The sequence below is a fragment of the Taurulus bubalis genome, assembly GCF_910589615.1.
Source record: "Taurulus bubalis genome assembly, chromosome: 16".
NCBI lineage: Eukaryota > Metazoa > Chordata > Actinopteri > Perciformes > Cottidae > Taurulus > Taurulus bubalis.
Window position 1 is genome coordinate 11,217,887 of NC_136604.1, and position 17,876 is coordinate 11,235,762.

Below are 17,876 nucleotides of genomic sequence, written 5' to 3' on the forward strand. Positions count from 1 at the left end.
ATGTCCGGTGAGAGAAACCGCAGGTCGCTCGCTTTCCGAGGAGGTGGATTAGCTGGGTTAACGGGTTCCAGCGGTATCGGTGGGGGGAACTGTAACAGCTGGGAGGCCCCGGCCTGTCAAGACCGATATTTTAACGGGAACAGGCCGGATCAAGAGGAGGACAGCGATCTGGGGGCGAAAGGATCATCGCAGAAGAGAGTGGAGGGCGCGGGGTCTGTCAGCGATAGCACGGAACCCGAGGCGGAGGAAGAAGAGGACCCGGAAGAAGGCAGCTCGGCAGCCGGGGACGATCGTGTTGGCTCGGTGGAAGGGGAGGACGGGTCCAGAGAGGGGAACAGTCCGACGGAGGGAAACGGTGCCGACAACGCCGACAGCCAAGAGTCGGGAAGCGGGGCGACTGGGGGCGAGTCGGGATCCAGGAAATCTGGGGTCGAGATGAGACCGCAGACGTTGCTTCAAAAACACTCGTTATTCCACGCGAAGTGGTTGCAAGAGTTCCCATGGCTCAAATTTTGCCAGAAGACGGGACTCATGTCCTGCTCTTGGTGTCACAACATTGCCACTAAAAACAGCGACGAGCTTGTCAAAGGGAGTCGCAACTACAAGCGGGCCTTGCTGCTGAGACATCACCTGTCTGCGGAGCACGGGAGGAACGACCCCACCAAACAGGTAACGTTAGCTCGCGTCCCGTACGGTTTCGCTTCGTTACCTAGTAGTAACAAGAAATACCTGTCGCACAGTTATTCACGAGTTATGTCAAGAAAGTATATGTTTGGTTTGTCACTACTAGCGACAGTTTCTATAACTTCTTAAACGTAGCGAAGGCGATAAAAAGGATTGTACCTTTTAAGCTTCACAATCCCTTCAGCCTGCTAACCAGAGCTAACAGCTAGCTTAGCCGCTTGTAGCTGTGCGGTAGCCGCAGGTAGCGGTAGATGGGCAGAGACGGCGGTGGAAAGCCCCTTGCGGGTTTAATGTAGACTAACTGGTATTGAATGGCAAAAGACCCCCACCACGTTGTTGGCACGAGTGAAACAAATCCTTCTGATTCAGTTGCCGTCCACAATGTGAGTGTCTGCCAATTGATCAGTCAAGTTGTACACGCAAACCTCCTCCAGTATGACACCTGCTAGCTACTATCACACCGGTGGCTGTTCCTTCAGAATGCAGGGTTTTAATTGCATGTCACAAACAACTTTTAAGCGTCTTTAACTGCCTAAAAGGTCATTAAGAATAAGGGGCAGTGTTGGGGTTGTAGAATATTTTATTTTGGGATGGACTCAATGTAACAATGTACATACAGCCAACTCTTTTGTTGCATCTGTCTTGATTGCTAGCTTGCCAGAGGTCACACAATGGCAAGGGCTCGACCCTAAGCAGCCTTTGGGGAACCGCACCCCTACCCAACCCCCCCTCCTCTTGGCCTCTCATCATGCAGTTCTTCAGGCTCGCAGTCCCGGGTGACCTCTGGCGCATTTCTTCTTCCTCCTCCACCTCCTCCTCCCTTCGGGGAGCTAAATTAGAGGCATTGTGCTAGAATGACCCCCCAAAATCCATACATGGTGTCACTTGCAGGGCTGGACAAGAGGAGGAGAGTAAATCAAGTTGCCTGGAGCCTGACAGCTTGCCTAGCCCACATGAATAGGCATGAATTAGTAAAATAGATGTCAGTAAATGGAATGACATGGCATCACCTAACCCTGTCATCCACATGTGTCTGAATCAATGGATGCTAGTGTTATACCTTTGGGGCATATTTCATGATCTAGGCCCCATCTCTCATACACAAAATGTATTATTGGAAAGTTGCCCCTCTTTATCTAATTGGCATATAAAGCCTGTTTTTACCCCAAGCTTCAGCTAGCTATAAAGTTATTGACAGTATACGTATATTGGTTGTTTCTTATAATCCAAAACAACCAAGCCATATCGGAACTATGTCTATTGATGTGCATGAGGTCTTTTTATTGGTTCATTATTTTTATTGCGTTGTAGGCAGCATTTCTACAGGTACTCATTCAGAGACCTCATAAAAACAGGGAGTGCATATTTGCCCGGACAATTTGGTGTCAAAGGGCATTTCTCCCATGAATCCTTATTCAAAAAAGTGTTACTGCTAGTGTTACTTCTGTTCCTTGCTCATTTCCACATACGACTTCCTATCCTGACAATGGTCTGGGCTGTCAGGGGAATTAAGAGTGGGGTGCTATTTGACTCTAATTTGTGAGCGAAGAGGATTGCACTACTACATTTAGTCCCTTCCTTTGCACACGCAATCACTAATCAGAATGACTTAAAGTGATCTACTAACTTGTGCACATCTCTAATTGGTAAGTAAGGGTGGATTAGGGGCTTGGTATGGCTTTTCCTTAGCAACAAGGACCCCAGACACTGAGAGGTTATCTAATCCATTTCCTCATGTAGAATAGAGCTGGGACAAAGTACTGCATTATTGGAAATTATTTTATTCAGATTTTGATTGACATCCTTTCTGGCAGTTTTGATCTTCCTCAGATTATATTTTTCCTCTTGTGACTGCCTTTGAATAAAACTATAATCCTCTTCACATATACAGTGCTGTTGAAATAATGAGCAGCAGTGCATGTTAAGCGAGGTAGCATTGTGAAGTGGTACATTAAAGGGGAATTATGGCGTTATGAGTCAACATCTTGTTCTATTCCCTCATTCCTGGCGTTAGTCAGGCCTCTGCTGCATTCGTTAAAGCTAACTTGATTAGCCCTAGCATACCAGGGCAGCTGTGGTAAATGTGGGTCTCCTTGGAGAAGGGGGCCGTTGTCCTTAATTCTCTAGACGCTGTCTTGTGCTTAAATTGTTCCCAATGCTTACTGGTAAAAGGTTAAGATGAGGCAAAAGTAGGTCAAATTTAAGATCACATATCTGGGCTTTGTATAAATCAATTTAATTCGCTCGTACCTGTTTTTTTCTTTTGTTCACAAATTGTTAAAAGGTTATATGACGAACCCAAATTGGTTATCACAGAGTAATAGGTTCACCACATACAGGGGATAACTCTTGTCGACAACATTTGTTTCTTATACAGATACATTGCGTGATTACCACATGAAGTTAATTTCATTTTCAGTTCTCTCCACATCAAGCCTCTCATAATATCTTTCTCTTACATCAGTGAAGTGCTTTCTTGTCGCTACCTTTTTTAACTGTATGTCCATCTGTAATACAGACACCTGTTCACCAAACTCCTGCAATACTCAAATATTCAACCAGGTTCATTAGGCTTGCGAAGCCACTTCAGACAATCCACGTTGCCTCGTTCAGTCTGACGGCCATACAAACGTTTTTCAGATATGTTGGACCTATACAAGTCGTTTCACCCCCTCATTTTAGTTAAGACAATCACACTTATTGTTTAGAGTGAGTCTCCCTGAATGGAAAATGGGACCCACCCATGGCGTTCTGGTGTCTGCCAGATAGATGAGATGTTTATTGGGGGCCACAGGTCAGGGGAATGGGGTGGGGTGGAGCCAGAGGGAGAATTCTTCTTGTTGAATTCGTCAGTGACTCTACCCTCCCCTCGTTTTCTTCCCCCCTATCTCTGCCTCTTCTGTCAGAGCATTGTTAGGAGGCCGGGAGACACTCAGTGCAGCCCTCCCACACCTTGGGCCAAACGCACACTGCAGTATTGTTCTGGGTTCTGGGTACAGACGATTGGAGGGGAGGGGGGTACAGTAAATGTAGGGAGTTGGGGAAGGACCGGTGGAGATGGCCTCAGGGCTGGGCTGGTCATGGGACTGGATTGATGGAGGGTGGGGGTTGACTAGTGAGGGGTTGGAGGCAAATGTGTGCATGAAAGGGGAAACAAGAACTGGTTTCAGTTGGTCATTATGTAGCATTGGGACTGTGTTGTATCACGTGATCTGTTAGAGGTGTGTCTAACTGATGCCAGGGCTTCAATAATCTTGAATTTATGGCCATCTTAGTTTGTTTAATCCACCTGTAAATCAGTTCTTATTGGCCATTCACCGTAGATTTTAAAGCATTCAGGTCATACCTTGATGAAAGGATTTTTTCTCCCAGCACCCTCTTGGATTCTCTTGCACTCATTCTTCCACCCCTACCATCTCTGGCTCAAATAAACCTAGCCACGTCACAACTGGGGGAGGTTGATATTGTCCTTACATTCTCTCTTGGCTCAAGCTGGTTTTGCCTCCAGCATCTGCTGTGCAGGGTTGGTCTGCTGGTTCTCTAAGCTCCCAGCTCACACGTGGCACATCTGGAGAAAGGATGATGCTGATGAGGCCAGTATGGTGCAACTTATCCAGTACCAGGCTGTCCTAACCTGACGCCAATAAGTACACACACATCAGAACTGCCAGACAAAGTCTTACCTCTTTGGCCCTTTGCCTTGCTATGTGTAATGGATAAAAGCTGTGGGGAGTCATGGGGTTTGGGGGTGGGATGGGTCAAAATGATAAAGTACGACTACAAATACCAAGTAACTAGGAGTCGAAGAACACTTGTTTATTTGCAGCATTTATAACATGTTTGTTATTTTTTAATTTTTTTGTTTGGCAGTGTTTTCATCAAGCTTGTTTGGTCTAAACCTATCAAAAGACAAGGGCAATGGACAAAAGCAAAACAGCAAAATATGCATGTCATCTAACTTGGTACCATATCCAGCACCTATTGTTGTGATTGCTCTCCTATCCTTCTCCACACCAATATATTCCACCACAGTACTCGACATGATGACCATGCACCTCCAGAGGCTTTGATGTGTATATCATGGAATAATTGTTTTTCTCCCTTGCCATCCTTTTCGCCTCACCCACACGCACTCCAGCTCCTTTCTATGCTTGCGAGTGGGAGCTGCTGTGTAATAAGAGAGTGAGTGCCGAAACCTTTCACAAAGGCCTACAGTGAGTGGACAATGAGCCTCGGGGAGAACACGGGCTATTGTGAAGGCTAAAATGGGGTGACCCAACTCCTCTCTATCACGCTGGCTTTCCGTCTCTCTCTGCTCCACATTTTTCCCTCCGCCCTTTTTCTTGAGGCTCAAGGTCTCGCAATCTCTGCCTCATGCTCTCACTCTTATCTTCGTGAGTTATCACTCTTTTCTCTCTGGTTAGAGTATAAGAGTTATTACTCTATACTCTAACCATCTTCATTTTCCTTTCACACATATTTCTATCAACTCTGATCATACTTTTTTTTTTTCTCCAAAGAAATTGTACTTTCTCTACAATTCTGCTCGTCTTCTATTGTATCCTGTTTATTTTCTTCTCGCCTGCAAAGTACGTCCACTTTCCCCCTTTTATTTCGCACATATTCTGCCTCTGAATTCATTCCAACCCATCTCTCTTCATCTCTTCCCTCCAGCTGTGGCAGAGGATGATAAGCCCCCCTATACTATCCTGTGTGCCTGGGCTGTCCTGTACAAGCACTGCAGTGTGGAGGGAGTGGGGGTGGGGGTGGGGCCTGGGTGGGGACCTCAGAGAAATGGATTTAATCTGAATTACTCGAGCTGAAACCCCAGCTGTGTGTACGTGTAGGCAGCTTGGTTTCTGTGTGGTTGTGTGCGAGTGCATGCATGTGTGTGCAGCAGAGATGGTGGTGGGCGGGGGCAAAAATGCAGGGCTCGAGCAATGTGAATTATTCTGGATTAGGACATCTGCTGTGCAATTCTAAAATGAGTCAAATATGTATGATGCTACACATGTGTGGGCATGGTTTTTACATGTATAAATCTAACATGGAGTTCTACACATGCACACTGTATTTGCAGTCTTTGTTTTTATTGGGCTGTGTGTTTTGTCAATGCATATGTAAGCATATGCATACACATGTAAATGCTCCCCTCTGCTCCGTACCAGGCTGGCCCATTTCCCTGTTAAGGGGGAGCAGAGGAGGGGGAGTGTGGCTGTTACAGGGTAGTTCTGTGCTTCTGCCAGTTCCCATCCTACAACCACGTTGTGTCCTGCTTTGGACATTCGTCGGCCCTCCTCAAGGTCTAATTATGGCCTATTTTAGATATAGCTTCCAAATTAAAGAAAGTGAGAATTGTATTGTCCAGAAGCTAAATGTGTATAAAATCTTGAGTCTTGCAAAAATATCTTCTAATCTAGCGTTGAGGGTGATAACCTAAGCCAAATTGGATAGTGAATTAATTAATCATTGTCGAAAGGTTTTCTAAAACCAAGACATTCTGTTGACAAATGGAGTCTTTTTATTATGCTTCTGGGAAATGAAACCAAGTCCTCGCTGTCGCTTCAAAGGAAATGGAGTTCTCAAAAGATTTTAAACTCTGTAAGATTGATCGTCCTGGTGGACAGTGGTGGACATCTATGGCCATGAATATAGCCATAGATGTCCCTTGCTTACTTTGTATTTTTCATTTTTGCCTTAGATACCTTAACAAATGCAGTTGCAAAGTGGCATCATTTTGAGATTTTGGTAGTACAGTATGATTGGAATTTAATAAGATAAAATATTCCATCTAACAGATTGATGCAACGCCACTATTTAGTCATTTGGGGAAGAAGGGGTCACTGTTTTGAACATTTGATTGACTGAAAATGTTGCCAGTTTTGACACATTTTCTGGGGTTGTATCTGTGTTGATTACAATGGCCTGTACTACACGTATTCTCTTTCTACATGTTCATTTGCAGTCTTTCAGGGTTTATCTTTTTGCCATTTCAATGTTTGTGTTGGTACTTGTAGTTTAAATTGAATGGAGAGAAGGAATTGATTAGGGGGTTAGGTAATACTACCCGGCCTAAAAGTAATATGTAACACGCCTTTCATTGCCTCATTCCCACCTCCTCCATAACAACAGAAGCCTGTCAAACCCGTTTCCTCCTGAGGGCCGGTGTGCCGGTTGCACACTAGTTGCTCTGAGGGTGTTGTGCGTATTTATTTACAGAGTTACAGGCAGGGAACACATATTTTTGTGTGTAAGTACATTTTTGTGTACTTTTGCAAATTACACACAAATCTTCAATAACATTCTCGTTCTTCTTCTCTTTCATGTAAAAGGAGGCGATGAGGCCCTCAGACAATGGCAGCCCCTCCACTAACTGCTCAGAGGAAGACTACCGCAGCAAGTCCAATGACAACTCCTACTGTTTCCAGCTTCTCCAGGAGCTGGACAAGCAACGCAAAAGTGGCATCCTCTGTGACGTGAACATAGTCGTCTCGGGCCAGGTGTTCCGCGCACACAAGAACATCCTGGTGGCGGGCAGCCGCTATTTCAAAACCCTCTACTGTCTGACCAAGGCCGAGGCCCAGGACCAGGCCTCGGTCACAGTTACACACCTGGATGTTGCTGCTGGGCAGGGCTTCTCTGTTATCCTCGACTTTCTCTACTCTGGGAATCTGCTGCTCACAAGCCAAAATGCCATTGAGGTGATGTCTGTCGCCAGTTACCTCCAGATGACAGAGGTTGTACATTCATGTAGGGCTTTTATAAAGGATGCCCTGAATATCAGCATCAAGCAGGAGGCTCCTGATTCAGTGGTGGTGGACTACAACAAGAGGCAGACGGTGTCCAAAGACGGACAGAGAGGGCTGGACCGAAAGCCAAGCAACTTCTGGGCCACAAGCATCCTGTCAAAGCTGTCGATCAAGGCCAGCAGCAACAATCAAGGAAAGGAAGCAATGGATGACGAAGACGAAGGTGGCAGGGTGAAGGATGAGACCAGCGATATAGAGGTGACAATGGTTGGTGAGGGCTGTGCCCTGGTGACCCCCGGAGCCTCTGGTAACTGGACCCACGACAACGATAACTCATCTGATTCAGGAGAGCCCAATGAAATGCGGTCGGCGAGTGGCCAGGTGCAGGTGTTCGTCTGGAACGAGCCAGCCAAAGGTGGCGCTGCAGCAGCAACCGCGGCAATAAAACGAGAAGCACCGGATACTGCGGCGGGAAGCGGACGGAGGAAAAAACAGACCACCACGCGGCGTTTTGTGTACAACTTTCCACCAGAGCCTGAGGAGGGATTTGACGAGGGGATGTTCATCCAGCCCTCTGCCTCTTACCCCAGAGAGGACTTCTCCGCCCTCTCCGAAAATGCTGGTATGACACACATTTGAACTTCTGAACACACTTCCCACATTCATTTCTTATTCTTATTAGTCACTCTATATACTCGATGTGTGTAAAAGGAAGAGGCTCCCTTTTTAAGGTAGAGCGGTGCAGAATTAGGCAGAATTTCTGTGACTTATAATCACCTGAATGTGAATCACTAAGATTGTATGATATGGAAGTAATGTATGTACATTTCCTACTAAAATGCATTTTATGCACCAATGTTGAGCATTCAGCAGTGGCATATGGTAGTTATGAAGGACCCCATTGCACAATATTATGACGGGTATGAGTTCTTACTGCTGCGTTTATGTTTAAAGGTGTGACTACTTGCTTGGCTTGTAGATGTGCTCAGCTTTCACCTCAACTAACTACAGTGTATCGTATCATCTTGTCACAGGATCAAAAACAGACTTGGAAAAAAAAATACGAAAACAAAAAAATGGCTCGTTTAATTCAATAGTTTTATAGTTTATTTATTGTGGGGGTTGTGTTTCATGTAGAATAAGCATATACACTTGTTATAGATTGCTACTGACTATTTCACCCCCCCAAAAAATGTAAACCATGACGAGTAGGGGATTATATAGAAAATGGCACCATTCTTAATTTAACATGAGGTCTTCTTTGAACACTATCTGAATCACTTGGAAGGGCTTGTTCTGTGCCCATCACATTGTTGCGGGCCTACTCTTTCTACCCCAATGCAACTGCACTATTTACGTCCTTGACATTAAATTAAATGAGCTTTATGTACTAGAAGCTATTTAAACATGCAAAGCACAACAGCATTGCCAGGCTCAAGGAAGAATATTGTTTGAAGAGGTGGCATTGATGTTTTTTTTAATGACCAATCCTGCCAAAATTCTTAAATAGCAGGAAGATCCTAAATAAATCACAAGAAATGCAGTGGTTTGCGTTATCGGCTAAGCCTTTGGCTAAATAGTTGGTGTGAGAGGCTGTTGTATTTACAAATTGAGTCCACGTAAAGGCCCTGTGCACTTGTTACAATAATGTCTGCAAACTTGACCTTTAGCTACTGCTAGTGGGAGACCCAATAACCAGTTATGTCAGGTAGCATCATTAGCTAGATGCCTCTCTGCCTTATGCCCCACCCTCTCCCCATCAGTTTAACCTCTAAACACTAATTACTGACATTCAATTTCGTCTTGTTCCAACATTTACTTGAAGCTAAATTATAGCACAAACTGAGACCGTTTTCATGGAAATATAGCACCAGAATTTTATATTTTGGCAAAACTGTATTTACATTGATTTAAGATTAAATTCTGTAGATTTGAAGAATGCCTGTCACCACATAATGCATTTGTAATGATTTACCCGCCAGGGGGGGTCAGTGGGGCTGAAGAAGATAACCCTGATAGGTCACGTGGCTTCAGTATTTGATCCTCTTTATGTGGGTTTACAGCCAGTAAAAGTTTCAGATTTTTTTTTTTTTATCTAGCACTGGAAAATCCCACTTTGATACTTTAGGGGAGCATTGCCTCATTTAAATGAGTGATCCCTCACCCTATAGTTATGTAGCTAATCATGTCACACGCATGTTCACTGACCTGATGCTAATATAGCTAAGCTGTGGCCGCCCCTAGTAGGATACATTGGCATGATCACTTGAAATCATGATGAAATTATTGATCACACTGCAAAAAGTATGGATTTTCTTTTTTCAAGCTTTTACACTTAATGGGATGTGTGCTTGTAACTAGCTAACCTGCTGTGCACAGCCAAGAAGTGAGTCACTCCTGGCCATGATCTCCACTAATCACTCCAGAGCAGGGGGCTAACAAGAGTTACACCCACCCAGAGTGCTTTGTGTTTCCACTGCGCTGCTGAGACTTGTTCTGAAGAAAAGATGAGACACTTTTTTATGGTTAAGTCCAATTCAATGGTTCGCACCGATATGTTAAAATGTTTTATGGGGGAAAATAGTGACATGTCAATATTTGAAAGGAGTTGGTGAGCGAATTGCATATCCTAAAGGTACACACAGTATGCTGTGGTTGGCAAAAGCCTTGAGTGCCTTTGAACTTTCAATTAATGTTTAAATCTTGCTTGATAAAGCTTTTGCGCACTTTCATCTTCTCTCTTTCCCTTCACTGTTTGATACCTTGCACTTTCTGTCGCATAATCTATCCATCGCTCCATCCATCCCATCCACATACAGTGAAGCGCTCTTGGTAATCTCTTCAGCTCCAGCTATCTCCTTCTGTTGGCCCCATTAAGCGGGGCACTCCATGTAACCGTAATAATATCGCATAATAAGTGGAGTGGTATGGAGGGGGAGGGCGGGAGGGGAGGATTTTGAGGCACAAAGTGGGTGTAGAAAGAGAGAGAGAGAGAACTTCATTTTGTGTGCGCAAGAGGGTGAGAAGCCGTCCCTAATGCAGGAAAATGAAGAAAGCAGGGGAAACATTTCTTCCCCCAGGCCTCCCTAAATGCACTTGAATGCTCTTAGTGCCTCCAACTCCTCCTATGGCTCTTTTTAATGTGTGCACAAAGTGATCCAGGGTGTTGTAATAGCCTTGAGAGGCGCTCGGTTAGTTTGTCTGCATGTGTGCTAACTCTCCAACCTTCCCCTCGTCAAGTATCTGTGTTGTTTAGCTCCATGTCTCTACTTAATGTATACTACATTTCCAAATAAAGATATGGTTAAGACTTCAAGTAGGCTGTTAGTCACAGTAAAAGGTTTCAAGGAAACTGTTTACCCTGAAATGATAGTTCTGTGTTCAACAATCCATTCATTCACTCACTCACAGAATAGTCAATGTTAACAGGTTAAATATAGATCTGTGAATATTTAGTCTCTGTCAGGGCCTACAATTCAAAAAAAAAAAGAAAAAAGTGTGTCCATCTCTATTGTTTAAAATGTGTGAGAGGTGATGTCCAGGAAATTTGTGGCTGAAATGGGCAACACGTTATCCTTATTTTAGTCACTTATAATGAATAATTGGTGTAGCAGTTGTATTTAAAAATGGTGAAGTTGTGTTTATTTCTGTGGGTTTGTCAGTGGCCTCATACTGTATAGAGCATTTCCCACTTCTCTTTGTAAGAAACATTTTTCAAATGTTTTTTTCCTGTTCCCTTTTTAGGAGTGTGCCTGATACGGTTTTGTTTAAAGTGTTGTGGCTGTTTGGTCTGACTGGGTTTTTGAAAGGGCTTTCCTTCTTTTACTCTGTCCATCTGTTAAGACAAGGGGAGACGGACAGAGGACAAACAGAATGTTTCTGTTTGGACAAGATGTCAGCTCTCCCTGCCTCCGTCTGCATTGAGTCCATTACCGTTCTTAAATCTGAAGATTTTTTCATTCATTGATAGTGGTTTGCTTCTTATCTGTAGGTTAAGTATCGGTGGGATATGTGAAAGCTGCTTAAAATAGAATTTTATATGGAGTGTAATATATTATTAATTTTCTACAGTAATGTAGTCACGTCTTTCTCCACACAGTAAATGCTTTGTAGCCCTGCCATCTTGTTTTAGGACATTCTTGACTTTGTAAGAAGTGGGACTCAGTCGTGTGTGTGTATGGAATATTTTGCATTTGTTTAAGTTTCTGGGTAGAAAGCTACTGTGTCATGGAGTCTACTGTACATATAGCATCAGAGCACCCAACTATTAATGCAATTTAGTCTACATCTCCTGGAACATACATGAAAAGATGGTCAAGTACCATTTATGGACCGAAAGACATTTGCCAAAGCTTTCAATTTGTTCTCACAGCCTCTCTGCGGAGTACAGCGCTCATTTGTTGTGACTCTTTAGATATGTGTCACATGATGTCTAAAGTTACGCCTTCCCAAAATATTGCTTTACAAAGCAAAAATTAGAATGTGTCCAATTATTAGCTATTTCTGCTGAGGGTTATTAGATTATTCTATAACAGTCATGCAGAGGACACTAAAAAAGGTTTATCGTTTTGCTCACGGACAGAACAAGGCACCAAAAACTCATCTGGTTGTGAGATGCTCGCTCTAAAACGAGACAGCCCTCTTGCACGATTAGTCGTAGCTGGCTTGCATATTTTTATCCGAGCCTATGAGCAGTCATCCACCAATATGAGCTGTCCCAGTTTCCCACAGTGATGTCACTCATTTGGGTTTAATTTTGCTTCAGTTTGATCGATGCTGTCATGCTCCAAGGATGGAAACGTAGTAGCCTAAATGGTGGTATGTCTGCACTTTGAAATATGTGCTTTCTTAAAATCTCTTCTTTTCAAGAGGTTCTTCAACAAATAGAACGTGTAGGGCTGCAACTAACAATCATTGTCTTTATTGTTTCATATACTGATTATGTTCTCAATTGGTGTGTTCAAGTGCCAGAAAACACAATGCTATAAATCATTCCATAAGTCATAATTTTCTAGAGGCTGAGGTGTATGTTGTTTTTTGACCAAAACCATACATACATACATACATACATACATACATACATACATACATACATAAGTACTTTGCTATCGCTGTCTGCTCTCACCATGCTGAGCCCACAGTCAACACTCGCAGCCAATACATTCTTGGGTCTTCTCCAAACTGCACTGTTGGATTGTTTAAAGGGTGCTTGCTGCACACTGACGCACACAGCAGGTGAACTGCATTTGCATACATACTAGTCTCTGTTGAAGCGTGCACTCCAACGCACAACCACACACACAATAACTTCCCCAATCCCTTCGAGGTGCAAAGCCTAATCCACTCTAATGCACTGGGGCTGTCCTCACTATTCCAAATATTGACCCAGGGAGAATGGACACACACACACACACACACACACGCACACGCACACGCACGCGCACACACACTCTCTCTCTCACACACACACACACACACACACACACACACACACACACACACACACACACACACACACACACACACACACACACACACACACACACTCTCTCACAGGGGCGTGTCTTTAATGGGCTCTAAGCGCTGATGCTGGAAGAACCGGACACACACAGGTGCTCTCACACAAGCGCTTACAAAAGCTGAGTGTAAGCTGAGCCGGAGTGAGGGCTCTACTCTAATTAACCCCCTCCCTGCTGGAGCCCTGGTTACACCATACGTTGTTGCCTTGCAAGGCCTGGGGAACACACTGCTTTACATATAGTAGGGACCCCTGCATGTGTGTGTGCGCGTTTGCCTATGTTGTCAAGTGAAACTTCCATTGTTTCATGTGGGGGTAGTTAGTTGTGTATACAGGGCGTTGTGAGGTGGTCACCCCCTCCCCAGCCCGGGCTCTCAATCACCTCTCATCTCTTTCTCCCTCTCGCTTCTCTCCTCCCCCTTTCCCAGAGCTGGCCAATCAGATCCAGTATAGCATCATCCAGGATTTACAGCAAGGGGAGTCCTGGGAGAATGGTAAGACACTGCACTCTTTAGACTACCGCAAAAAAAAGAAGAAATCAGGCTGCTTCAATCAAATTTAAAATCTTAAACTAAAATGCATTTTGGGCAGTCCAGACCGCAGAAAAAATACCCTATTTCTATTTAGCCTTCAAATGCATAATTTACCTGCGTGACCCTGTTGCCCTGTTGTCAGTCATTTACAAAATGTAGAAAATTAATGATTAACATTGATTGTATTCATAAAGGCCAAAAATCATAAACTTACTTCAATTGGGTGTCTGTGAAGTAGACCTAATTCAATACTACATACTAATTCTAAGTAATAAATACTAAGTAAGTTAGTATGCAGATTAATCTCAAGTGTTGAAATGAACAATACTCAAAATTGAAAGCATGCATACTAAAAACACCTAATTTTGAGTGTTGATGAACGTTACTTTCCCACAACTCATTGCACAAAGGCAACGGAGTAGCTTCTCGTATCTGGAGAAACGTAGATCTAATTGTTGATGGTAAAATAGCTTTCTGTATGCTGTTGTAATCCTGTAAATACCCCACTGCGGGACTAAAGGATTATTTTATTTCATCTTTTCTTTGTGAACACCCCAGAAAACAAGGATTTTGCTGTATATCTGTGAAATGTAATTGCTGTTAAGTGGCAGTTTGATTGACAGGTATCAGGGGGAGTTGTGGGTTGAGACATCAGTTTAAAAAACGTGAGGGGGACATGGGAAATAGGGCTTAGAACGACCCTCAAGGTTGTATCGAAAACTATAAAATTATAATATAAAAGAAATACCTGTCTTAATATATATTTAGTTAATATTTAGACTCGCGTCAGAATATCTTTGTCTGCTCTGCATTTGTAATGCCAGATAGTGAAAATAAGTATTAGTATAAATATTTCATCCTACAGCCTAAGTTAAGATCCTACTGCACATCCATATGGTCACACACACACACACACACAGACACACACACACACACACACACACACACACACACACACACACACACACACACACACACACACACGCACGCGCACACGCGCGCGCACACACACGGTAAATACACAGGTGACCTGCTTCTCATCAACCCTTCCTCCTCACTACTCCCCTTAGCAACCTGCCATAACAACGCCTGTGTTGTGTGCAGCCGTGCTCAAACAAAAGGCTCGGCCTGTTCCCCACTCACTCCACACTGAAGACTAGCTGCTCTGTTTGGAGTCTCTTCAAAATCAATACATTGCTTATTTATTTGGAAGCCCAGCTGTCCTCAGTAGCTTCTTAGCATAAACAACAATAAGAGGGTTAATGAAGACCGTGCTGGTGTGAGGACATCTTGATTTCTTTCTTTGAGACTTCTGAAACACAGAAACTCACCATGTGATCTACTCGTTAAGTCGTGCAGTAGTCCAGATTGATGGATGATGCAGGAAGGTGTTGGTGTTTTCTTATTGTCTTTAATGTTAGGAGTTGATGAGCATATTATGGAACATATCCAGAACTGTGTGCAAGTGCTGTAGTTTTACATTATTACTTGCATTGTGGGTCATGTAAAGTGTGTTAATTTAATGAGTCATTGCATCATTAGTTTGACCTCTTTTTGGGAAACGTGTTCTAGTTGCAATCACAACCGTTACATTGAAAATGCAGATTGTTAAGTATCTTCTTTCAAACGGCTTTATTATTGATCCATGTTGCTGCTTCACATCCACTGCTAGTCCGAGTATACTGTAGATGTATGAATCCCTCGTAGACGTGTACCCCCCATTGGAAACGGGCCCCAGTTACTTAGCAACAGTGACAGAGCTGGATTGTGGAGTTAACATAGCCGCCACAGTAATCAGTTTTATCTCTGCAGTTTAACAAATTCTGCCGAAAGTTTTTTTTGTGATGCATCAGTTTGTGGTGTTATTCTCTCTATTGGCGACCACATCCTAACTCTGCCCTTCGATAAACAGGATATTGGTTCCTGATGCACCTCTCTCTCATTAGAGGAGCTATAGATGCAAATGTAGCTTTGAATGATCAATGTCTTCGCCAATCTCCAGTTTAGTTGTTTCTTTTTAAGCTTTAATTCCACGATAAACTAAAACATTGTGTTACTAAATCACTGCTTATGCATGTTTTTGTTTTTCTCTCTCTAACCAGGCGAGTCCTCACACCTAGCCCTCAATAAGCTCAAGTGCCCGCACTGTAACTACATCGCCAAGCACCGGCGCACACTCAAGAGGCACCTGATCATCCACTCGGGCGTGCGCTCCTTCAGCTGCGACATCTGTGGCAAGCTGTTCACCCGCCGCGAGCACGTAAAGAGACATTCCCTGGTGAGTCCACGTATGCACAGGAGCCACTCCTCTCCTTTACACCAACCATGTGATGTGCAGCCACCATCTTGTGCCAGCCTCACCCCAGGAAGAGTAGCTCCTTGCAGTACAGTAGCTAATGGGGCTCTAAATAAATAAACAAACTCACGCCTTGCACTCCACCGCATGCTTTCTGTCTGGGAGCTTTTTGCTCGAGGGAGCGAGTGCAACAAAGTATTTTATATCCACACAACAAGGTTTCTATTTTAAAACGCATACTCTTTTTTTGCTATGTTTATGCTGAGTGTCCACAATAACCCGGAGTCTTAAACCTCCAAAAACTGAGGGATTAGCGAGCGGGCTGATGAGGGCGATGTACACAAAACGGAGGACTTTCCTTTATTTAATAATGCTTATTTTGTTCTGCACAACTATTGTGAAGTTCATAAAGAAACTGCAAACAAACAAAAACATAAATGCTCTCCAGTGTGACAAGGCCCAACAGCAGAGACGATTGTGAGAACAAACAACAACAACTAGTGAGGCGTGATGACCCATAATTTAGTAAAACTTGTATTTATAAGAGAGAGAGAGAGAGAGACACCTGCGGCCTTGTAACTAAATTTGAAAAATACAACTTTTTGAATCTATAATCTGAGAATTTTGTGTTCTTTAGGAGTACTATGATACTATTTAATAGAAGTGTTTTCTGTAACTAAGAAACCAATCTACTTCCTGTTTACAACAGCATCCGCATGTCCAGTGTACCTGAATAGTCATGTGATATCTGTTTTCAGGCGTTCTAGTATGGACGGAAATCTTTTCTAAAACGATGCTGAAACACTGTGTAGACGTGATCGTTTTTGTTTTAAACCCTGTTTTTCAATGGACATGTAGTTGTGTGGATGTAGCCTCAGAGTCTCTCACGAAGTGGCACATTAGATTATAAATCAGGAGGTTATATCATTGTATTGGCAGCAACTTGAAAGGACAAGTAGGCATTGTCCTGTAGAGTAATAATGTAATCTGCCCGACTGTTAGATGGAGTTTAATCTTCTGATTTCTTGCTCCACATGTAATAGAGAACTTTGTTAGTCCCTCAAGGAATAGTTTGACGTTTCTGGAAATGCACTTATTAGCTTTCTGGATGAAAAAGACGATAATACTTTGTATGCACGCTAACTATGAAGCTACCACTAGTAGCCACTTAGCTGAGCTTCACACACAGACTGGAAACGGGGGGAACAGCTAGCCTGGCTCTATCTGAAGGTAACACAAACCAGTATCTCTGAAGTTCACTAATTAACACATATTATATTTGTTCAATTCTGAAAAAAAATGCACTCCTTCTACTCTATTTCAAGCTAACTCTCTGCTAGCGGTAGCTTCACATGTTGTGTCCAGTAGTATAAATGTTCTCATATAACTGTCATTTTTGAGGAATACTCTTAAACGCAGTCTTGCTGTCAATGTGACTTCAATCTGTGATTTTTTTTTTTTTTTTTTTTTAAAGGGAATAGTGAATCCAAACTTCTAATGGCAACCAACCTGACTCCCGTTCTCTCCCCATCCCTCCTACAGGTGCACAAGAAGGACAAAAAGTACAAGTGCATGGTGTGCAAGAAGATCTTCATGCTCGCAGCCAGCGTCGGTATCCGTCACGGCTCGCGGCGCTACGGTGTGTGTGCGGACTGCGCTGACTCACACCAGGCCACTCAGGAGGGCCTGGAAGGCATGGAGTTTCCTCGCGACGAAGACTTCGATGGCGAGGAAGGGGAGGACCTGGATGGGGAGGAGCCTACCGACAACGACCAATCAAATTGGGGTGAGGGCAACGCTGGTGCTGCCCCGGAAGAGGACTGAGATTTTTAACAAGCTTGAGAAACAAAATGAAAAAAAGTTGATGTTTAATATATATGTATACAAAAACTAGCTGGTAAACAATCAACTCCAAAGTGCTATCAAACCTTGAGGTTACTTAATTGTGCAAGTATATGACAAAGAGATGGATTTAAAAAAAAAAAGCTTTCGTAGTGGGAACTCCAAGATGTACAGATTTTATTATTGTTAACTGTGTCCAACTCTGGGCCCAGAGCCCACGAAAGAACGTCTCTATCGACGAATAATATGATAAA

At 43.4% G+C, this 17,876-nt stretch overlaps 1 protein-coding gene across 1 annotated transcript; it reads left to right on the forward strand.

The window, feature by feature from the left end:
• Positions 1-17,604, forward strand: zbtb10 (zinc finger and BTB domain containing 10; the record flags this gene model as incomplete). The annotated part of the gene is made up of 5 exons (XM_079232481.1): positions 1-669; positions 7,017-8,055; positions 13,380-13,445; positions 15,587-15,762; positions 17,323-17,604. The coding sequence occupies 5 exons, from the start codon at positions 1-3 to the stop codon at positions 17,602-17,604; spliced, it is 2,232 nt and encodes a 743-aa protein (XP_079088607.1).
• Positions 17,605-17,876: the final 272 nt, after the last annotated feature.